Consider the following 23,637-nt stretch of genomic DNA (forward strand, 5'->3'; position numbering starts at 1 on the left):
CACAAATAGTCCTTCTGTTGGAAGAACTATTCAAGAGCACACTATTCTAGACTTTCTATCAAGACTTATCTGGGAAAAAGTGTCAAAATATGAATAGAGTCTATTGATTAGAAAGTAATATCATCAAGTTATTTAGAGACGAAAGGACATCATCTGCAAGAAATTGCAAAATGATTCAGGGGCAAACTATGTGTGTTCATATTTATTTATTCACTTAGAGAGAACAATATAGCAAATGTGGTGAAATGTTAACATACAGGGAATCGGGAAAAGTTTGAGAGAATTCTTTTTCCTTTTCTTGCAACTTTCCTACACGTCTGAAATTATGTCAAAACAAAAAGAAAACCGAGAGGGTGGTAAGAAATCGTATCTTGGCAAACTTCCTTGGATATAAAAATATATGTGGCATAGGAAAATTCACAGCTTTTCTCATTTAGGTCAGAATTAATGTAAAGTCAAGAATGTTAGTGTCTGCTAACAACACAAAAAAAGAAAACCAGGTACCATGTGCCTTTTGACGAAGAGAACAACAATCATCTCTGAATAAGTCCCCAGAACTTCAGACCTAAACCTGATTAAGCCTAGATCCAACCGCCAATTTGCAGGAAATATAGAAAACAGAGGCAAATTCAGACTAAGGAAAATTCTACAACAGTAATATGATGTCTTCAACAGATCAATTGTAAAGGAAAAAAAGATATAGGAATACCTATAGATTAAAAGAGAATACGTGTGTGTGTGTGTGTGTGTGTGTGTGTGTGTGTAGAGAGAGAGAGAGAGAGAGAGAGAGAGAGACTGTATATTAAGAGACTATATATATATTAATGTTTATTTATTTTTGAGAGGGTGAGGGGCAGAGAGAGGGAGACAGAGGATCCAAGGAGAGCTCTGTGCTGGACACGGGGCTCGAACTCACGAACCAGGAGATCGTGACCTGAGCCGAGGTCAGATGCTTAACCAACTGAGCCACCCAGGAGCCCCTAGATATATTTTTATAGTGTTTATGGATGCATGTTTGGGTGATAAAACTGCAAAGGAATGATTAGGACATGATTACTGTAAAGATCAGAAAGTGGTTATTTTTTCTTGGGGTGAGGGAGCTGGGATTGTTTGGGGCAGGGCTTATGGGATGTCTGAGAAGGTTCCTCTCATGGAGGGGATGGTGATGATAGGGTGTTAGTTGGGGACAATTCATTTCTTTTAAGCTGTTTCCTATATTTTCACAACAAAATTTGTCTTTGCTGCTTTTGTTTCGTTTTGTTTTGAGCTGCGTTGGTGAACTTAGTGAAACTAATGAAACAAGGTAGGTTACAAATCGTCTCAGTGTTGCCACCTTAAGTCTCCTTGAGGAACCGCAGGCTTCTCTCCGAAATTGCCGGGTGAGATTTAAAAAATGATTGAAATCAATTTTTTTTTTCCAGGTAATTGACTTAACTTCAATGCATGAGAGAAATGCACGCAAATGGCAAATATCCAGAGAGTGTAGAAGAATATAAAATGGGATATTGCCAATTTCTTTTCCCTCGTCTGTAACCCCCCTGCTCCCATTCTGTAGAAGCTTTTACCTTCTACTTTGTAAAAAATATCGTTGTGTCTGTTCCTTAATTTAGAAAGAACCTATTGTTTCCTTACTCTAAAAAAATGATAAATTTATTGCCATTTGCACCAGCTCTCCTATCCTCTCCACTTCCTGATTTTTGTTACTTAATTTTATTGCTTCTAGAAATAAAAGCGAACACCCTTTATGCCTTAAAATATTACACTTAAAACTTTGAATCTTGACTTTGCCATTTCAGAGAGTCTTTACTTAGTGTGAAATGAAGTTGAGGACATTGGTGATTCCACTTACATTCCTACTCACCTTGCCTCTTCCCTCCCACTTTTTGGTAATTTACTAATTTTCCATCACCCTGGTGAATGATAAATACATCTTCCACATATATCACTTGGTTGATTCAAAAAGTTAAAGGTTACTTTACATTGTCACCATGGAAATGGCATCCCTCAAAAGAGTTCCTTTTTTAGCTTGTGGTGTTTCAGATTGATAATTCTGCCATTTTCATTTCATTTCCTGAAATTCAGGGTCGGCTTGTGAAAAGTTGTTAAACAACGTGCTAAATGTGAAATGTCAATCCTCACTCTAAACTTTCCCTGTTCAGAGCATCAAATGAAGAATTCATTGGGTTTTATAGCGGCTTTCTGATTTTGGTAGTCCATTGAAGAAGGGAGTTTGAAAGTTGTTGTATACTGATAACGATTGTCTGCCCATGTCCTGCCTGATATAGCATGATTGTTTATGAAGGGTATCTTTAATAAAGCTGGATACAGTTTGGCTTGGGAAAAAAAAAAGCTAAAGGTTAAAAGCAACATTTACAATACGTTTATGTAAATATCAATCGGGACACAACAAAAATCATGTGAATAGACTCAAAGGGGAAAAATAACCACAAACTTCTTTTATTTGATTTGCTTTTTGCCTATTTCAAGAAAAGGTCTGTATTGGCACATATAAGCCAAATGTTCTCACAATGAGTGGTTTCATGTTTTGTTTTCCTACAATATTTTTCTCATATGTCTGTACTAGCTCATAGAATGCTACATTTATATAGCTGTCCATCCACAAGTGAAATGGTTTTAACTTATTTTGCTGTGTGTGTGTATGTGACAGACAAGTATAAAATGAAAGCTATGGACATTTTCCCCAAATGTACTCATAATACAAAATTTTGGATATAGTTTCGGGAGTTTTACGGGCCTCCCCCTGGGTCACAAAGTAAAAACCTCTGTTCTAAACAGTGTATCCTTAAAGGCAGGGATCTGGTCTTATTTTTGTATTTCTAGCATCTGACTGTCCAAGATGGCAGCCAATACATATATTTGGGTAAATATTAAATGAACCAATTATTCCCAGTTTTTCACGGGGGGAATAATTTTCATGCTTTAAGTTTACTCTTTTTTTTTTCCAACGTTTATTTATTTTTGGGACAGAGAGAGACAGAGCATGACCGGGGGAGGGGCAGAGAGAGAGGGAGACACAGAATCGGAAACAGGCTCCAGGCTCTGAGCCATCAGCCTAGAGCCTGACGCAGGGCTCGAACTCACGGACCGCGAGATCATGACCTGGCTGAAGTCGGACGCTTAACCAACTGCGCCACCGAGGCGCCCTTTAAGTTTACTTTTAAAGTAGAAGAGGTTAGGGGCACCTGGCTGGCTCAGTTGGTAGGGCACGTGCCTCTTGATCTCGGGGTCGTAAGTTCCAGCCCCACATTGGGTTTGGAAATTACTTGAAAATAAAATCTTAAAAATAAATAAAATAGAAGAGGTTAATTTTATCTGTCTAGTTTTTGTTTGGTAGAATTTACTTTGTGATATAATCCAAAGATACTTGGAGGTGGTTTTAAAAAGTAAGATTTTGCGGGGAGCCTGGCTGGCTCAGTTAGTGGAGCGTGTGACTCTTGATCTAGGCGTCCTGAGATCGAGTCACACTTTGGTATAGAGATTACTTACAAATAAAATATCTTTCAAAAAATATGAATATTTAATGATATCCTTGCTGATAGGTTCAGGGGTGAAATATATCGATGTCTGCTATTTTGAAATGTATCAAAACAGAAGACATATTGGTGAACAGACAGATGCTTATGTAATAGAGCAAATATAGGGAATTGTTCATTGTAAAATCTAGAAAGTGGGCATGTGGCTGTTCACTTCACTTTCAACTTTTTCCAAATGTTTGAAATTTTTCACAAGTCGGAAAAAGTGATTTGCTTAAGCAGAGGTACATTCAATGTTAGATCTTGTAAGGCATAAATAGACATAAGTCTTTCTTCTGTTTGCAGAACTCTGGGGAATCTGAATAGTTCCCGGGGTACACTCTGAACTGGCACGCAAAGGTTCTTTTGGTAGAAAACAATTTTATTAACATACCTGGGCAATTTACCAAATACAAGTTAGCGCAAAACATGTAATTACTGCGCTGAAAATGTGACCCAGTCATTTACGCAGATTTCAGAAGAGATGCGCACAAAAGAGATAAAAGGAATGGTTTTGTGGTTGTAACGTCATTTTGGTCTTTGCTGAAGTGTTTTCTGACTGCAAACGTGGTACACTAGTCTCTTTCAGTATTCCTCAGTAGAAGAATATAATAAGCAAATGTATGCCCTATCCCATTCCTTAGAAACACATGATTCTACAGCAGGGGTGGAAGCGGTTACGGAGGCAGTGTGTGTGGTGGACAGGCGCTGCGGTCACGGTGCTTGGGTCTGGCTGGATCCTACCTAGACTGGCACCGGGATATGGATAACTATCTCTCCATCATAGAGCTGTTGTGCCATAAAGTGGAACAGCAGCAGCTGACCTATTATTATCACCTGACATATCATAATTATGGCTTGACATAATGAAAGAAGCCGGACCGGTTGTTTCAAAGTCTTTTCCATCTGGAATTCCGCGGTGAAACAAATACCCCAGCTCGCATCAGCACCGCTTTTAAACACCCGCGATCACTTGAGAACCTCATACCTGAACCCCCGCAAACCCCTCGGCACCTAGCAAACTGGCCATCCTGCGCATGTGCGGGGGTGCTCGCTAGCCCCGCCCCTCTGTGGTGCATGGCCTGTTCCATTCCTGAGGGATGTTGACGGTGCGGAAAACTTGGAAGCCTAGGACACGGAAGTACAGGTGCGTGAGTAGTATTTCCAGCCTCTCAGTGCAAGAGTGTCACTTGTGGTTATTATATGTTTACCCCGACGCCTGCGACGGGCTTGTGAAAGTTTGCAGCGGCTGTGCCGTGCCTCCCCCCCCTCACCTGGGCACGTTAGGGCTGGCCGGCGGGACGGCCAGGTACGGAAGCCTAGAGGGCCCCGCCCACCCCGAGGGGCCCCGCCCCGCCTCCCTGAGACCCGCAGATTTCCCACCCCGCGGCGACGCCTGGCTGCTCCTCCCCGTCTCCGCCCCGCCGGCCGCGGCCGCGGGGGACGTCAGCGCTGCCAGCGTGGAAACCGCGGCGCGGCGCGGGAGGCGGAAGTAGCTCCCGGACCGCGGGGCCTTTATCGGGCTCCGCCGGCCGCCTCAGCCATGGACGCGTCCCTGGAGAAGGTCTGTACTCGGGCTGGGGGTCGGCCCTGCGGCCCCAGGCCTCCGCCTCCGAGGCGACTGTTTTCCGGTCGCGAGCTGCCATTGTGACCGGGGAGGGGCCTGGGGGCTAACTGGCCCTGACCGAGGGGGCCTGGCCGCGAGGGCGTCCGGCCGGGCGCTCGCCGCTGAGGCCTGGTCACGTCACGGGGCCGGGAATCCTTCGGGTGCCCGTGGGCCGAGAGGGACTGGGCCGGTTCTGCCGGGAGCCCATTGCGGGGGCCGCGGGGCCGACCTTGGGGCCTGCCCGAGCTCGGCTCACCCTTTCGGCTGACGGAGCTAACGACTTGCGGCCCCAGAAGAGCCTGGACAGCAGCCCCGGTTGTTTCAGAGCCGACTGCAAGCCTGTGGGTTTCCTGTGGTCTCCAAGTTAGGGCGGGGGGGGGGGGATTGTTGAAGCAGTGGGTTTTCCAACTTCAGCGTGACTAGGAATCACCTGGGGCCCTTGGTAAACACCCACATTTTCGGCCCTCGGGTGGGGAACCTCGTGGGGGCGGGACGGGGATCTGCTTGTTTAACAAGTTCCCCCACGTGATTCTGGTGCTGTAGTTTGTGAAGACCCCTGAGGTCAGGAAGGGGTGGGCCTTGTGCGGATCGTGAATTGCTTTGGGGGATTGCTGCTCTTCCGCAACTTGTGACTCCCCCCTTTTCGTGCCGGGGGAGACGCTCGCGTCGATCTGAAATCCACTGGTAGCTGCCCTTTCCTCTAGTTTGTCTTGGGGAAGCAGCAGCGTGATGATGCACCTGGCCGATTGCTCTGGCAAGGGAAATGGATTCTAATTGTCCCGGATTTAGGGCTTGTAAATGAGAACCAGTGCTTGGATCCCTCTTTGGATACCTATCTGCAGAACCTGACGTTTTGCCCGCCCTCAAAGTCCTTCTCCCTCTTCAAGCTTGGGAGTCTGCCTGTGCAGACCCAATTGTTTTTTTTGCACATGTAGAATTCTGTAGCAATGCTAGGGTTTTAAGACTGCTTTATTTTAATTTTGAACCGGTAGCAATAACACTTGGTCATTTTTCAGTGCGGCAGTCCCTGTAGATTTGTTCCCTTGTCACTGGAAAGTTGAAGGGATGATGGTGTCTTCATGGGCACACAGCAACGACAGCCCGGGTCATTTCTCATAAATTGGGCGGAAGGCAGTCAAGAAGAGAAAAAGATTGTATGTGTTGAGCGTTACATGTTTATTGGGGAGGAATGAAGTCTTTCGAGGCTTTTGATTAGTACAGTGTCTATCTTGTGGTACTGCGAGTTCCAGGCCAGATCAGTGATTCTCAAGCACGGTGCAGTTTTGCTCCCCAGGGGACATTTGGCAGCTTGTCTGGAGTCTTTTCTGATTGTCACAACTAGTGGGTAGGCAGGTGCGACTGGTGCCTACTGGGTAGAGGCCAGGGACGCTGCTAGACATCCTGGAGTGCACAGGACAGCCTCCATGGCAGAGAATTCTCTGCTTTAAATGTTAGTAGTGCTGAGCCTGAGAATTCCTGCTCTAGATCATATGTGTGACACCCATAGCTGAATATAAAATGATGCTAAGATTATCTCTTCAGTGTTGTTTCCTGTCCAGTTTCATAAGACAGGATGGCTCTGTGTCTTTTCAGTTAGAAACCTAGAAACTGGAGTGATCCTTCCTCCAAGAATAGTTTTTTATGGGCAAATCTGCAAAAAAGAGTGGGTCGGAATCCTGCTTGAAATACTACTTTTCTGGCATTTGATTAGTAGATTACACTGGTTTCTTCCTGTAAACATTCATGGCTGATAAAAGACCTTAACCTCTCCAAATGAAGATCAGAAAAGGTACTGCAACTCCAGAGTGCTTAAAAGGCTGGAGCATTCGCAAAAATGGCAGTGATCTTTGAGGAATTCAGAATGTGTGGGCCGGAAGTTTCTGCCTGCCTTAGGCCAGTATGGAAATTCTGAATGTAAGTGTTTCAGAACTAGGACTGTGTCTTATTTTTATATTCCCTGAAGCAGTGGAGGGCCTCATACGTAATGAACAATTTCTGTTTGTGCTAAGAGAGCAGAAAAGAAAAAGAATTCCTATAGTATGAATGTTGAGGATTTTATGTTGAGAAAAACAGTTTGAATCAAAGTAGAAACATTGAATTGCATCCATTATTCCTGTTTCTTTGAGGACTAGACTATTTTGGGTGAAATTCTACGTTGCTAATATAAAAATGAGAACTCTTTGAGCAGTTCTGAATGATCCCATTTAAACCGATCCTTGCATAATTTATACTGGCTACAGAAACCACAACGTTATTTGATTCCCATTCTCTCATTTCAAGTAATCGCTCTCTCTAGAATGTAGTGTGCTATCATCATTTAGGAGAATCAGACACTGCATTCCCTTTGGTCCAGGTATGATTCTGTACGCTTGCTTTTTCTTTAGATAATATGTAGATGGGAGACCTGCGACAACAGGGCTGTGTTCTTGCTTGCTTTTCTCTCTCAGTACTGTTTGTTGTCTCTGAAATTAGTGAGGTCTCAAGAAACCAGATAGGTCAGTTGAAGGGGCAAGGAGTTTAAACTGGAAGAGTAGGTAGGGGAGCCTCAGCCCCCCAAAACCGTATGTCCAGCTCATAAGGAACAAGGCCCTTTGCATAGTCGCACAGAGCTTACTTCGGTTAATAGTCAAGTTTAAAAAAAAAAAATGCGACAGGAAGGAATTATTCTGATGCTTTAGGTCTTATTAAGTTAACACACCTACATACATTTTTTTAGCAAAAACTTGCTACTTTTAACTTGTCCCACAGCCCGGACCTTTTTCTGTTGCTTGGAAAAGCTCATTCTTCCTGGGTATTACGTTTAGACAAAGTGTGCTGCGTTGTATTTGCGTTTACTTTAATTCCCACCTTGAGTAAACTGAAAGCAGGGTGTCTCAAACTCAGCGCTACTAGCGTTCTGGGCTCATTCTCTGTTGTGAGAGGCTGTCCTGTAGAGTGTTTATTTTGACAGCCTCCCTGGCCTCTACCAGTAGCACGTCCCACAGTGTGGCAGCCAAAGTCTCCAGATGAAGCAGTTGTTCCCTGGGGGTTGGGGGAACTGCCTCTGGTTGAGAACCACTGACTTGGAGAGTCTGGAGCTGTATGTCCAGTACGGTAGCCACTGGTCACGTTGGCCTACTTAAACTTAAATTTAGATTAATTAAAGTAAAATAAAAGCTAAAATTCAGTTCCTCGGTCGGCACATTTGAAGTGCTCAGTCGCAGTGTGGCTTGTGGCTGCACTACCTGACTGTCGATGTAGAACATTTCCATGCCCACAGACCGTTGTGTTGGACAGCGCTCTGGAGAGGGGCTCGTTTGCTTGTCGTAGGTCTAATGCTTGTCTCTAAAAGAGGCAACTTTGACCCTGGGTCTGATCTAAATAATTAAAAACCCAGCCCATTACTTTTTCTTGCACTCATTCTGAGCAAAAGCCGCCCCCTCCCCCTTGGACCTGATTTTGGAAAATTCTTTCATCGTACTGTTTGTAAGTTTACAAGGAGGAGTAGGAGCATGACTGGAACATTCCTGGTTATTAGTGATAAATACTACCAGAATCTCTATTCTGTTTTTTATTTTAAAATCTCACTAAGGAATTCCTGTTAGCCACGTTTGAAATGACCATTTTCTGTGGTCTGATTTTGTAGATCTTAAATAGAAAAGGCGACAGGAGAGGAGGATAGCCTGTAATTTTAGTACTCATTTAAAGCTGATCCCTTTGTGAGGGTTTTGCATACAGGTGCATGATGGCTAAAGTGGTAACTGATTATCAAATGTTGGGTGTCAGGGAAAACATGGTACAGAGTTCCTGATCCTAAAAATTTACGGTCCCGGTGATTTTTGATTCATTCAGGATCGTGGAGGTAGTCAGTGCAGAGCTGTAGAGGGTCCCCATTCCAGTGTGGGCTCCACCATATCTAGGATGATGAGTTATAATTATAGATAGGAGTTGCTTGAGTTTAATGTCAGCTGTTTTTACTAAAGCAGTAACCTGGTTTGATTTATAATTTTTATTGAAGGCCAACTATGGTCAGAGCCCAGTGCTGAGAGAAACACAAGGTAAATAAGACACGATCCTCGCAGGAGGTTATGTTCTGGTAGGGGCATACATGTTTACACAAGTCCTTGTGTAACAAGGAGGGGTTAAAAAGTATCAAGGAAAAAATGGGGAATGCATGAACTTGAGTGACCAGGAAAGATTTCTGTGGAAGAGATTCTTTAGGTAGAATATTTAGTTCAGAATCCTGGCTTTTCTAGAGTGTTTTAAAAATGTAAATAAAATGTGGATGCTTACTTTATTATATGATTGTGCCTCATATTACTCCTGGTAGAACATAAATTAAGGGAAAGGAAATCTGCTTCATATTTTGAAGTTAGACATCAAAAATATGCTTCCAGTCACTTTGAAAATGTCCACAATCTGAAATCGCTCTTTTCTAAGCAATATTCAAAATTAAAATATTATTTTTAATTTATTATTTAATTTTTGTTCTTGCAGTCGTTTTTGCTTTCTTAAATGTTAAGTATTTAGTTGCCTTAAAGTTGGATAGTCCTTGAGGTCTAGCCTGGGATCCCATCCACATTTTATTTCTGTGGAAAATGCATTCTGAGTTTCAAATGACTGAGGGAGGAGTATGCTTTTCCAACATAATCTTCTTCCTATATTCAGAAAAGCAGAAACAGCAAAATAAAGCCTTCACTTTAAAATGCAACTCCATGACACCTGAACATTTAGCTACAGTGAGCTTCTCAGGATCCTAGTGAGACCGGACATCATATTAGGTGCAGTCCTATGAAATGTAATTTTGTACATTAAAAACAGTTGAGGAGTGACTGGGTGGCTCAGTCAGGTCATGACCTCATGGTTCATGGGATCAAGCCCCAAGTTCGGCTCTGCACTGGCAGAGTTAGGATTCTTTCTCTCCCCCTCCCTACCCCTCCCCTGCTTGTGCTCTCTCTCACTCAAACTAAATAAATAAACATTAAAAAAAAAAAAAAGACAGGGGCACCTGGGTGGCTCATTTAGTTAAGCATCTGACTTGAGCTCAGGTCATGATCTCACAGTTGGTGAGTTTGAGTCCTGTGTCAGGTGAGCTCATGCCCTGCTTAGGGTGAGCCCCACTTTGGGTGAGCCCCCTCTTCTCTCTCTCCCCCTCTCTCCCCCTCTCTCCCCCGTCTCTCCCTCTCTCTTTCTCTTTTTTTCCTCTCCCTCCCTCCCTCCCCCTCCCTCCCTCCCTCCCTCCCTCCCTCTCTCTCCCTGCCTCCTTCTCCCTCTTTCCCTCCCTCTTTATCTCTGCCCTCATGGGATTCTCTCTCTCTCCCCCCAATCCTTGCTCACTTGCACCCTCTCTCAAATAAATTAATTAATATATTTAAAAAACTGTTGAATGTTGGCAGTTTCACACAGTTCGACCTGGAAAGTCCAAAGACACATAGATACAAAGGCTTCAGAATTGATGGGTTCCTTAAGAAGATAAGGCCAGCAACATTAATGCTACAAACTTCCAATTCAGTGTAGGACAGAGTGACATTGATGAGGATAATGGGTACCTTTATCTTTCTGATTCCATCCCCAACAAGTCCTAGGAAAGACTCCCAATAAGAAGCATATCTCAGTGAAAGATTTACATTTTCCAGTGACTATAGCATGATTTTTTTTAAGCAGTTTTCTTGTGTTCTAGAATAAGTGTGTGATTCCAGATAAACTAGTAAATGTTACAGAAATAGAGCTTGGCTGGTATGCGGTGTTCTTCCATCTGTGTAGTTGTTAGGAAGTATTTATTCATGATACAAAGTCTGAGTGAATTGATTCTTCAGAGTAGCGGTCTCTGGGAATACAGTTTTTGAAACTTAGACTTGGACCCCTAGCATTCCCAGCATAGATCTTCAGGCGAGTGATCTGAATGCTCTGTTTTTGTTTTTGTGTTTTAACCCTCATATTGCATACTTCTGTGACAGGTTTGATCTGAAGTTACTAAGGCTGCCTCCTCGTCTCCACCAGGTTTTTACTTCTCGGTCGTGTATTTTTGCCCCTTCCTCTTCCCATATGTTCTTTTCTGCTTCTCTTCTTGATGAATTGGTAAGATTAAGTATTAATGCCCTATGCAATATTTGCATGTCCTTCTTCAACCAGGAATATTATGCTACTTCATGAGCCAGTAATTACAGTGTATCTTCATGTTCTCCCACACACACTCAAGCAGAGAGTCCGAGATAGTTAAAAATAAGATTTTCCAGGGGTCTCCAGTTCTTAGAAGACAGACGGTAGTGCCTGGCTCTTAATGAAAACCTTTTCTTTAAAAATCAGGCACGAGCATTTACAGATGTAGAGATTGAGATTACAAAAAGGTAAGCCAGGTTTGTGGGGCACTCTATCAACTTCCCAGAAGATCCCTGTCATTTTCTCTTGACATTGACCTGAGAGGAGCAGGTGCTGCTGTGTTCTGGGTGCTTCTCAGAGATGTGCTGCATTTGGGGTACTTGAGGAACTGGTGCTGGGTAGCAGGCACTGTTTCTGTTTTCACCGGGGAGGAAAATCAATGATTTCGAGAGAGTTGACAGTTGCACGATTATCACTCTCTGGGATTAACAAGGTTTAGGAAGATGTGGAAGGCCACAGTAGTTGGTATGTAAGAAACACAGCATTTTGAAGGTTTCTCTGATCCCTGTGATCTGTTGGAGAAACGTGGTGATTTTTATGTCTAACGCGTGTGTGGTAAATCGGCATTTGACGACGCCACAGTCTTTTGTCCAATATGAGCAGCTGGTGGTCTCGTGTGCCTCAGTTTTTCTTTGTTAATAACTCTGATTATGAATGTTCCTCCCCTGAAAAAATTATTGAAACTACAGTATCGTTTACTTGTATTGATGAATGTTGTGATGTATACGTTTTAAAATTATATGTTAGACTGCCTTTTTCCCTCTTTATGGGGGCTGCTCTGTGTTTCCCAAATAGCAGTTATTTATATACCTTTTTTGAATTTTGCCACTGCACTATACCACTCGCACTATTATTTGCTTACTATTTCTTTTAAGTTGAGTTTAAATCCACTCACCTACCTTTTTTAAATTGAAGGACAGTTTATATGCAGTAAAATTACCCACTTTAATGCTACAGTTTGAGTTTTGGCAGTTGTATACCGAGATATAACCCATCAGCATCATCAAGATACAGGACATTTGCGTCTCCCTGAGAAGTTCCCTTGTGCCTCTTTACAGTGGATCCCAGATCTGTTTTTTGTTCGCATAATCTGTCCCCACTTTATTTTTAACTTAGATTTTGCTAAGCAGTGGGGTCTGTGAATTCAGTTTGAGGTCTTATTTTTTCCCCTAATTCACATGAAAATAAAGATATAATTTTGGTGTCACACTTGGTTCAACTAAAGGAAGTGTATACAAGAGCTTGTTAAAGCATGCTTGAAAGCTGAGAACATTAAAAAAAATTTTTTTAAGTCTATTTATTTATTTTGAGAGAGACATGAGTAGGGGATGGGGCAGAGAGAGAGGGAGAGAGAGAATCCCAAGCCGGCTCTGCACTGCCAGCTCAGAGCCCAGTGCGGGGCTCAAACTCACTAAACTGTGAGATCATGACCTGAACCAAAACCAAGAGTCGGAAGCTTAACCAACTGAGCCACCCAAGAACCCTGAAAGCTGAGAACATTTTAAAACTGACTGTAGAGCAATAGTTCCCAAATTTTATGCCCTAAGATTATTATTTTTCTACTGCAGTTTTTACTTTCGAAAGGTTGTTATAAACAACTTTATAGTAAGTAATCTTTATTAACAAACGATTGTTTATCTGATTGATTGTAATTGCCAACATCCATACAGCACGTTGCATCCTGCAGGTGGGGTGTCAAATCAGTGTCTCAGGTCATGACCAGAAGTTGTTGAAAAATGAGATCGAACAAAATGATAAATAGAATGTATTCCAAGTAAGGGTAGGAATAGTACCAGTGCTACTTCATACTGACTTGATAGAATTCTAGCCAAAAGCAAAAATAAGTGATTTTTTTTCATTAACCCGTGCAGCCCTATTCCAGATGAATTTAGAATTTCCTACTAGCTTTTTGAAAACTCAAGAATTACTCCCCGACTTCCTTTACTGTTTTATCTTGCATTTGACTCTTGACATTTTTCCTTTAACGTTTAAGTTGTGAGAGCTTCAATTGGCGATATTTGTGAACATTACAAGTGTGTTATTTCTTCTTCTGATAGTGACAGGATATTTTAATACTTCACACTGACTGAAAGTGATGAAAATCACCTAGTATAAAAATGGCTCTCAAAAATGCTTCTAAAATGATGAACGGTGGGTCCCATTTTACACAATGAGCTGTTTCAGTTCCGTGACAATCACCATACAAACAATTGAGTGGTTCTTCTTAGGAGCCTTGAAATTGCATTAAGCCCTACCACGCATCTAGGTTCGATATAATTGAAGCAAAAATAATGAACCCACTTCATTACACAGCAGAATCAGCCGTAGCAGAAATGTAATTCATAAATGTACAGGCTACTGACTAGCAGTCTAATAGCTGTCTCTGAATCCTCAGTGATGAGTATTTAGGTTTCATGATTAGGTATGCACGCTCTGTAAATGCTTCGTTGCTCTGTTTTGGTTTGCTTTTTTAATAGTAGGACTGCTGCGAGCGTCTAAGGCTGAGCGACCCAGAGTGAGACTGAGCGTACAGAGGAGACTGTACTCAGATGTCTGAGTTGGCCACCACTCCCTTTCCTAGAAAAGCATTTTTTTTTTTTTACATTTATATTTGAGAGACAGTGAGACAAGTGAGAGAGAGGGAGACACAGCATCCGAAGCAGGCTCCAGGCTCTGAGCCGTCAGTACAGAGCCCGACACGGGGCTCGAACCCACAGACCGTGAGATCATGACCTGAGCCGAAGTTGGACACTCAACCGACTGAGCCACCCAGGCGTCCCTGGAAAAGCATCTTAAAACACTACATTCATATGTGCTGTTGTTACCTGGACTGTCTCTTAAGGTCAGAAGGAAAGACAATGGAAAGGAAGCAGACTAAAGACCCCTGGCCTCAAAAGGGATGATGGGAATCTCTTGGTGATTTTATTAACAGAGGGACCTTTTTCCAGTTGTTTCTGGAAACAACTTCTGGGAAAAGATTTTTAGTCAAGTCACTTGACCCAAGATTTAAATGAGGGAGAATGTATTCAGGTGTGTTTAGAGGCAGGCAAAGAAACCTGTTGTCCCAATATCTGCACTTCAGGGGCACTACTTGCAAATTATATGTTGTCTTTGATTTTACCTTATAACTCAAACAGCCATGGCCACAAACATTTGCGTGGGCTCCACTATGTGGAGCAATGGTGTGAGCGTTTTGGTGAACGTTTTAGTGAAGGCCTGGTTTGCCCGGACTGTCTCAGCTCATCATACCTGTTGTCATGGCTTAATTGCTTATAGTGCTTCCTTTCACTCTTGAAAATGCCCTGGTTTGGATGCTGAGTTTTGGGTCATGTCGTTGAGACTGTGAAATCTTACCAATAGGGAGAGCCTTCTGATAGACTTTTTATCTAGGTGAAAACATTAATCACACAAGGATCATCTTTAAGATGCCTTAAGAGGCCTTAGCTCTAATTATGACTTTTGAGGTCAAGGCTTTCTCCAAGTGTGAGTTGGTTTGTTTACTTAGTTGATAAAATTGAGAGGTAGTATTGCCTAGTGGTTAAGAGCGCTGGTTCTGGGATAGTACAGGCCCTAAAGCATATGATCTGTGCCTTTGGGTTAGTCAAGAAGTGATGCATTTAGAGTGGTAAGTTAGCATAATGCCTGGAATATAGTAAGCAGTCTGTTAACTGTTAGTAATTATTAAGGACCACAGATCTTATTGAGCCCTTTTTCTGTGCTAGACCCTGTGCTTGGGGCTAAGGAATTAAAAAAAAAAAAAAAAAGGACATTCTTCCTAGGAACTTTACACAGAATGCTATCTTTTCCCTCTCTCCAGATCCTGAAACAATCTCCATCCAGATGCCAAATAATAAATATTTTTATACAACTCAGTGTTTCTCTCACGTAGGTTTGTGTCTGTCTGATGCCTTGCTGTTGTTTATTAACATTTACCACCCAACTGCCGCGTCTGGCACCGTAATAGGTCTTGAGGGTGTGAAATGTTAGTAAGATAACCATGGCTGCTCTCACTAGAAGCGTATGGAGGCATGGTTTTTAGTTTTAAGGGACCAGTTAACAAATACATGTTTTTCTCAGAGCATTCCTTGCCTGACAGAGCGTAATATTATCCTGCATCTGGCTAACATTTTGTGTTTTGGATTATCTAGTTAACACAACAAGCACATGAGGGTTTGTGGAATTGGGGTCACATATTCACATTTAGTTTACTGGAGCATTACTATGTTTTTGACCCATCCACTTCTTGCCACCTCCTCCACCCCCAACTTCACTTCCTAAAAGAGAGGAGAAGCCAGAACAATTTAAATGTAAGCCATGCCTCAAGGGAATTAAGAGCAAAAATGAACTATTGGGACCTCATCAAGGTAGAAAGCTTCTGCACTGCAAAGGAAACAATGAACAAAACTAAAAGGCAACCGACGGAATGGGAAAAGATATTTGTAAGTGACATATTGGATAAAGGGCTAGTATCCAAAATCTATAAAAAGCTCACCAAATTCTACATCTGAAAAACAAATAATCCAGTGAAGAAATGGGCAGAAAACATGAATAGACACTTTGCCAAAGAAGACATCCCGATGGCCAACAGACACATGAAAAGATGCTCAACATCGCTCCTTATCAGGGGACTACAAATCAAAACCACGCTGAGATAACCACCTCACGCCTGTCAGAGTGGCTAAAATGAACAAATCGGGACTATAGATGCTGGCGAGGGTGTGGAGAAACAGGAACCCTCTTGCACTGTTGGTGGCAATGCAAACTGGTACAGCCTCTCTGGAAAACAGCATGGAGATTCCTCAAAAAATTAAAAATAGAACTACCCTACGACCCAGCAATGGCACTACTAGGAATTTTCCAAGGGATACAGGAGTGCTGATGCATAGGGGCACATACGCCCCAATGTTTATAGCAGCGCTTTCAACAATAGCCAAATTATGGAAAGAGCCTAAATGTCCCATCAACTGACGAATGGATACAGAAGATGTGGTTTATATATTCAATGGAATACTACTTGGCAATGAGAAAGAATGCAATCCTGCCATTTGCAGCAACATGGATGGAACTGGAGGGTATTATGCTGAGTGAAATAAGCCAGGCAGAGAAAGGCAGATACCATGTGTTTTCACTCATATGTGGATCTGGAGAAACTTAACAGAAGACCAAGGGGGAGGGGAAGTTACAGAGACGGTAGGAAACAAACCATAAGAGACTCTTAAATACTGAGAACAAACTGAGGGATGATGGGAGTGGGGGAGAGGGGAAAGTGGGTGATGCTCATCGGGGAGGGCACCTGTTGGGATGAGCCCTGGGCGTTGTATGGAAACCAATGACAAGAAATTATATTAAAATAAATAAATAAATGCAAGCCAGTCCTCTCAATGAGCATGTGCTCTGTGCAGAGAAAGACTCACACGGGAGAGCGTGAAGCTGCATTTCCCCCCACCTTTCACCATGTAAACATCTCACTATCACATGTGACTTCTCTGTTTAAAATAAATATTGTTCGTAAGTAGTGAATTCTAAACTAAGTCAACTATTTTGTCTACTCTTAACTGAAAAATGTGTTCCAATCCTATAGGAACATTAGCTGTGTTGCCCTTAGAGCCTGTATGTTGATGCCCTTTATGCTGTGGCTTCCTAAGGGGTTTCAGAGGTAACATGACAGTCCGAGAATGAAGCTGACTGGAGACCTTTTGTCCTACAAAAGCAATCAAAATTAGTAAGAGTCTGAATCACTGCCTTCAGGAAGCTTATCATCTAATTGGAGAAAATATCTGTACTGGAAGGATCATCTCTAAAACAAGTCACAGTAGAGGATGTAAGGAATCATAAGCAGCAATTGCATGTTAGAATGGCCCCAGTTTCAAGGGTTGTGTTCCACTGTCCCCATAAATAAATACAATTGTGTTTGTCAAGCAACAGGTTCAGATTATTTGGCCTAGAAAAAATGGGATTGATATCTTTTTTTTTTTTTTTATTTAAGAAAGCATGCACAAGCAGGGGAGGAGGCAAAGGGAGGAAGAGAGAGAATCCCAAGCAGCTCCATGCTCAGCATGGACCCTGATGTGGGGCTCAGTCCCATGACCCTGGGATTGACCTGAGCAGAAATCAAGAGTCAGACACTCAATTGACTGAGCCACCCAGGTGCCCCGTATTGATATCTCTAAAGAGAATATGAGAGAGTGAAATGGATTTATCCATAAAAGTTTCTTGGAAGTACTGAATTGTGATTTAATAGCTGGAGAGAGAAAAGGCAGAAAGGCATTTCAGACATGGCAAGTGTTAAAAGCATGAAACATTGAGGTGTGGTTGATCAAGCAAAACTGTTTGTCTTTTCCTTTGGCCAAATGATTGGGGACACACTGGAGTGTCACAGGAGGTGAGAATAATAAGGAACGTGGCCGTAGACTGAGGAGTTAAGATAAATTCTCTGGACCATTATCTGTTCCTCGTATCCCACTCATGATCATTAACTGAGAACACTGAGACCATTTTAGATGGCATTCTAACCCATCTCATGGTTACATTTAAATTGTGGAGTTGATTGTAAACACCATTTTTAGAATGATTTTTCTGTCTTGTGTAAAAATCATATTGGACATGGCTACATGCTTATTTTTGTAATCCCTTTTGGGAGTCACTGTGATATAATAGAAAAGGAGCCAGGAAACCCAGGGTCTGGCACCACTGCACCATCTGTTAGCTCTGTGACCTTAGGCCACTCGCTTCACCTCTCTGAGTCTTAGTCCTCACTTATAAAATGGCAGACCGGACCTTTACATGTTATACTTTCTTTGCTTTCTTTTCATTAATTTTCTTCTTATTATGAAACGGATCTGATCTCCTTAATGGAGGGTTGGGAGCTGAAAGCCCCACCTGCCTACCCATCTGCGCTTTTCCAGAGTTCTTCCCAAGAGTCCTAAGACTCAGAAGAACACAAGTGGAGAATCCCTGGACCACATCCCTAAGGTCTCTTCTAGAATGAACATTTTCTATACTTACATTGATAGACTGAGTATAATTTCTTTTTTTAAATATATTTTTTAATGTTTATTTTGAGAGACAGAGCATGAGTGGGGGAGGGGCAGAGAGAGGAGACACAGAATCCGAGGCAGGCTCCAGGCTCTGAGCTGTCAGCACAGAGCCCGATGTGGGGCTCGAACCCACAGACTGCGAGGTCATGACCTGAGCTGAAGTCAGACGCTCAACCAACTGAGCCACCCAGGTGCCCCTGAGTAGAATTTCTTAAAAACAATTTTGAGGAGATACTGCAATACTAACTGTAATACAACCTACTGTACATTTACTCCATATAATATTAGGTGCAGTAGGAAATACGAAGAGAACAGAGCATAAATACACTTGACATACACTTGAGTAAGAGGGGAACAGAAGAGAGCCTCTGTAACTGTTTATAACCCAACTCATATAGACATTCAAGACAACGAATTTGTCTGCTTTAAGATTGCTAGGGAGATTAAGAAAAAAGAAAAGAAAATGAGTTGGTGTGTTTAATTTTGTAAGATTTAAGAAATTTTTTATTTAGAGGTGCCTAGGTCGCTCAGTTGGTTGAGCGTCCAGCTTCGGCTCAGGGCATGATCTCACCGCTTGTGGGTTCAAGCCCCACGTTGGACTCTGCTGACAGCTCGGAGCCTGGAGCCTGCTTCAGATTCTGTGTTTTCCTCTCTCTCTCTGCCCCTGACCTGCTCATGTTCTGTCTCTGTCTCTCTCAAAACTAAACCTTAAAAAAATTGAAAAATATTTTTAAATTTATTTTTTGAATGTGAGATAGTAGGACACTTGGTAGTAAATCCAAAAAGAACATAAAGGGGCACCCTACTGTTGATTTTGGCTCAGGTCATGATCCCATGAACCCGTGAGATGATCTCACAGGTTCGTGGGATCAAGCCCCCCATTGAGCTCTACACTGACAGTGTGGAACCTGCTTGGAATTCTCTCTCTGCCTCTCTCCCTGCGCGTCTCTCTCTCTCTCTCTCTCTCTCTCTCAAAATAAATGAACATTTAAAAAATGTTATTTCAAAAAATCAAAAGGAAATGAGCTGAAAAGACTCCTGATACGATGATGGCTGTCCTTCCAGAAGCTCCCTTCTCTGGAGGCAGTCACTATGACCAGCTGGGTAAGCTTCCAGAGTGTATGGAATCACTCCCAGATTTCTGAGAGTATTTATTTCCTGTGGCTACTCTGACAAATGAGCACAAACCGGGTGGCTTAGGACAACAGAAATGTATTTTCCCACAGTCCTGGAGGCCAGAAGTTTGAAAGCTGTATCACTGGGCTGAAATCAAGGTGTTGGCAAGGGCTGTACTCCCTCCAGAGGTTCTTGGGGAGAGTCCCTCCCCTTCTTGAGCCAGTATGTTGCCAGCCAGCCCTGATTCCTTGGTTTGTGGCCCCATCACTCCAATTTTTGAGGCCAGCACCTCAAATCTCCCTCTGCTCTGTCTTCGCACAGCCTTCGTGCATGCGTGCGTGTGTGTGTTATGTAGTCTCCCTCTACTTCTCTCGTCTGCGTATGTGTGACTGCATTTAGAGCTCACCTGGACAAATACTGGGTAATCTTACTATCTCAAGATCCTCAACTTAATCACTCCTGTAAAGACTCTGCCACATAAGGTAACATTCACAAGTCCCAGGGATTACAATGTGAATATCTTCGGGGGGGGGGGCATTTTTCAGCCTACTACAACAGTAAAACAAGTAGCATACTGTACAGACTTTTCTGGACCTCGCTTCTAAGTGTAAAACTGGAATAACCTAACGTTAATTCACTACCAGTTAAGTGATTGTAATCCATAGAGTGGAATATGGTGTTATTACTAGGAATGAGGTGGATATACCACTGATATGGAACCATATTCACTGTAAAGTAAAAGCAAGTTGCAGCAGTACATATGAGTTAGGTGAGAACTTGGAAAGATACATGTCAAACTTGAGTGGCATCTCTTAGGGAGTGGACTTTTTAATGTTATGTTTGGACTTTGGAATTTATTTTTTTTAAGATTTGTTTTATTTATTTTGAGGGGGGGGACAGAGCGAGAGGATCCCAAGCAGGGCTAGAACCCATGAACTGTGAGATCATGACCTGAGCCAAAATCAAGAGTCAGATGCTTCACCGACTGAGCCACCCAGGCGCCCCGTACTTTGGAATTTTTTAATCACATGTACTTTACAGTAAATCTGTGTGTTTTATATTAAATCCAGAAGAAAATGGACTTGAATTTAATTTTTCTGCATGGATTATGTTGCAGAAATAATACAGGATTATCCCGGTTTTAACCTTTTTTTGACTTCGCCAGATAGCAGACCCTACACTGGCTGAGATGGGGAAGAACTTGAAGGAGGCCATGAAGATGTTGGAGCACAGTCAGAGGTGAGCGTGGGGCGTCATTGACCCTAGGAAACGTGCTCAGCCTGTTGTGAAGCTGGTGGCACTGGTTTCCTGCCGGCAAAAACTCCTCTCGGTTTCAGAATGTCACGCGTAGTTGAGCTTCACCTGACTGGAAAGACGGTGTTCGTCTTGGGTAGAAGGTACTTTGTAATGAAAGGATTTTGAAATTGAGGGGCAGGACTTAGCATTTTCAGTTCTGCCTCTTAAGAGTTTCATTTACTTAATATATTGATTTGAATCTATAAATACTTTTTACTGTATATTTATATCCTAGAGGGCATCGGCTAACCAAGAAATGGGTTAAAAAGTGTCATTTTTTTTCATGTTCTTTTCCTGAGATTCGGCCTGTACCCCCAACTGGGGGCTAGGGTGATAGGGGTAGGAGAAGAGATGTGATAAGTGTGTTTCAAATCCTGTATCAGTTACCAAGAGGTTACAGGCAGCATTGTCACCTGTTGGCCTGTTCAGATGTTAGCAATTTGGTGACATCGTTTTTTATTTCCTTTAAATTAGAAGAACAGAGGAGGAAAATGGAAAGAAGCTGGTATCAGGAGATATTCCGGGGCCACTCCAAGGCAGGTAGGTGGCAGTGAAGGTGCCTACTTTTAGTTAGGGTATGTGTTTTCTTTAAACCAAGATTTTACAAACCATTGTTGGTTTATAATTTTAGTTGTGATAAGCACAGAGCAAATTGAGCGTCCTGTGCAGTGTAACACCAGGAAAACAGACTGCCATTGGTTGGTTGGTGAGAAATCTACCTGCTTCTTCCCCTTTCCCATTCAGGATCTAATTTAATTTAATTTCCCATTCAGAATTAACAACCTCATGACTCAAAAGTGAATGCACAAGTTTGTAACTATAACTCGACTACCATACTTAGTTCCTCCTTGAAACCCTTTATCTATTCAGTAGACTGAGCTTTGTGGTGAGAGATACTTTAATTTGATAAGATTTATTATTTGTATAATAAAGTAAAATGAAAATGTCAACTTTGATCATTTGTTGGCAGAGTGATTTCTTTTTTTGGCAACTAAAACCAATCTGTCAAGCGTGTGTGGTTTAAGCTAGCAGGGAAAATAACAGGAAAAATAAGTAGCTGTGTAACTAGAATTTTCACAGGATGTTAGCACTCAGTGTGGACTTAAAGTCCCAGCCCCGCTTCCCTCAAACAAGCTTGTTTCTTCTGTTGTTTTATAACCAGGAAACTGCACATAGGTAAACAGTACAACTCCCTTAAATTGTCCTTTGACCTGAGTATGAATATATACGAGGTTGCAAAAGGAAAGTTTGGAGGAAAGACACAATGTGTCATTAGGTGTCATATCTGACACACCCAGGTACTAATATTTTGAGACAGGCGCTCCTGTGGGTTGCCTGAATGGTGCCGATTTGAAGCCCTCTAGCTGTAAGGTAGGTTCTGCAGCTGAGAGTGGGAGCCAAATCCTGTCAGTCCTCTCCACCCAGAGCTGTGGATGGGAATGAAAGTGTTCTATTAAGCCCACAGAAGTTTCCCTAGAAGAGATACTACCAAGAACATCTGTAATGCTCCAAATGGGAGGGCATTAAAGCAACAGGTCAGGAGCTTTCACACTTAATATAATAATGCCAACGTCTGAGATAGCGCTTGGCTAGGCATAGCATTAAACGTTTTTCATCCACTGATTGCATCCTCACAGTTCCATAATGTAGGGTCTGAGGGAGTTCAACGGCTTGCTCAAGGTCACTTGGTGGGCCCCCACTCCCCACACAGTGTCCAAGGACCAGAGCCCCTGTCACATGAGGGTCAGCACCTTGGTTTTGGCCTTGTTTTGGCGGTGCTTTTGAAAAAGAGAACTTGGTATTAGTTCTCACTGATTGGTCCAGTCCCATTAATGGAATGATAATGTCTTTTCATTAGAGTTACTGCAAGTCGCCTTGCCATTGCTTTACTGCTTTAGCCATTGACGTTCTTCGCATTAGTTTTCAGACAGTCACGTAATAAGCACTTAATGTCATATCTGGGAAGTAAACCTGTTTATACCGTAAGCAGATCTCAGATCTCTAGTTTCCCTGCTTGAGGAAGAGGTAATAAACGATGTTTGCGTTACATGTTTCAGTTGGTTAGAACAGACAGGACTCCTGCGTGGAAGAAAACTAGCCATACCAGTGGCATTGGAGTATGGTTGCTGCTTTTGTGACCTTCCAGCATCTCAAAAGGACTATTTTGGTTCCTATAACATGCTTTTTAAATACTCTTCTTGGATTCGAATGAACAGGTAGACAAATATTGCTAATGTAATCCTGGTGAAATTTTCAGAACTCAGTCTCCTATTTGGATAGAAGACTTAAATACCTGGTTATATTGAGAATTCAGTTAATATGAGGTTTGTTTTTAAAAGCTGTGTCCTGTATCTCAAACACGTTCTTTCTCCTCTAGCTACTCAATTAAAAAACAAAACAGAAAACACAACTTGCCACAGCTTGTTTAAATGAAGGAAATAGAGTGGTGGGGATGTGAGCTGTTTCCACCTGTCTGTCAACTCTCTTTTGATTCTGCAGTGGACAAGATATGGTGAGCATCCTCCAGCTCGTTCAGAATCTGATGCACGGAGAGGAAGAGGAGGAGTCCCAGAGCCCCCGGTAACGGACACCAGTTGGCAGCTTCTCTCTGAAAGTATATGTGACCTTGACTTTGGTAGTGACTGCATTCTGACCAGTTGCTGAAATAGCTGTGCTTCATTCACAGTTACACATGATATTAAAACAATGTCCGTTTTTTCTCTTCTCAGCGAGACATTTAATATATGTTGGGTAATATATTTCGTAAAAGGAAGGCATTTATGAAAACGAAATCCTGTAGCTTATATGGCATCGTTTCTCAGAGAGGGGCTGGCGGAGGGACCAGAGAATAACTGCTGTGTGCGTGTCTGCTTCCAGTTGCTTCTGCTGATGTGCTGCGGCTTCTGACCGC

At 42.5% G+C, this 23,637-nt stretch overlaps 1 protein-coding gene across 3 annotated transcripts in view; it reads left to right on the plus strand.

The window, feature by feature from the left end:
- The first annotated feature begins 4,973 nt into the window (after positions 1-4,973).
- The window catches only part of PDXDC1 (pyridoxal dependent decarboxylase domain containing 1), a 50,565-nt gene continuing 31,901 nt past the window's right edge, over positions 4,974-23,637 (plus strand). The window contains exons 1-4 of one of the 3 annotated variants that reach the window (XM_047087173.1): positions 4,974-5,097; positions 20,600-20,669; positions 21,201-21,266; positions 23,226-23,306. In XM_047087173.1, coding sequence (XP_046943129.1) covers positions 20,620-20,669; positions 21,201-21,266; positions 23,226-23,306 — 197 coding nt within the window. In that variant the 5' untranslated portion in view covers positions 4,974-5,097; positions 20,600-20,619. Of the gene's footprint in view, positions 5,098-5,338; positions 5,481-20,595; positions 20,670-21,200; positions 21,267-23,225; positions 23,307-23,637 lie in introns of those variants that run through there. The other 2 variants (XM_047087170.1, XM_047087171.1) reach the window with 2 other exon arrangements.

Source organism: Lynx rufus, unplaced genomic scaffold (assembly GCF_022079265.1).
Source record: "Lynx rufus isolate CCGP_SWC_20201006 ecotype Redwood Valley unplaced genomic scaffold, mLynRuf1.p SCAF_23, whole genome shotgun sequence".
Lineage (NCBI taxonomy): Eukaryota > Metazoa > Chordata > Mammalia > Carnivora > Felidae > Lynx > Lynx rufus.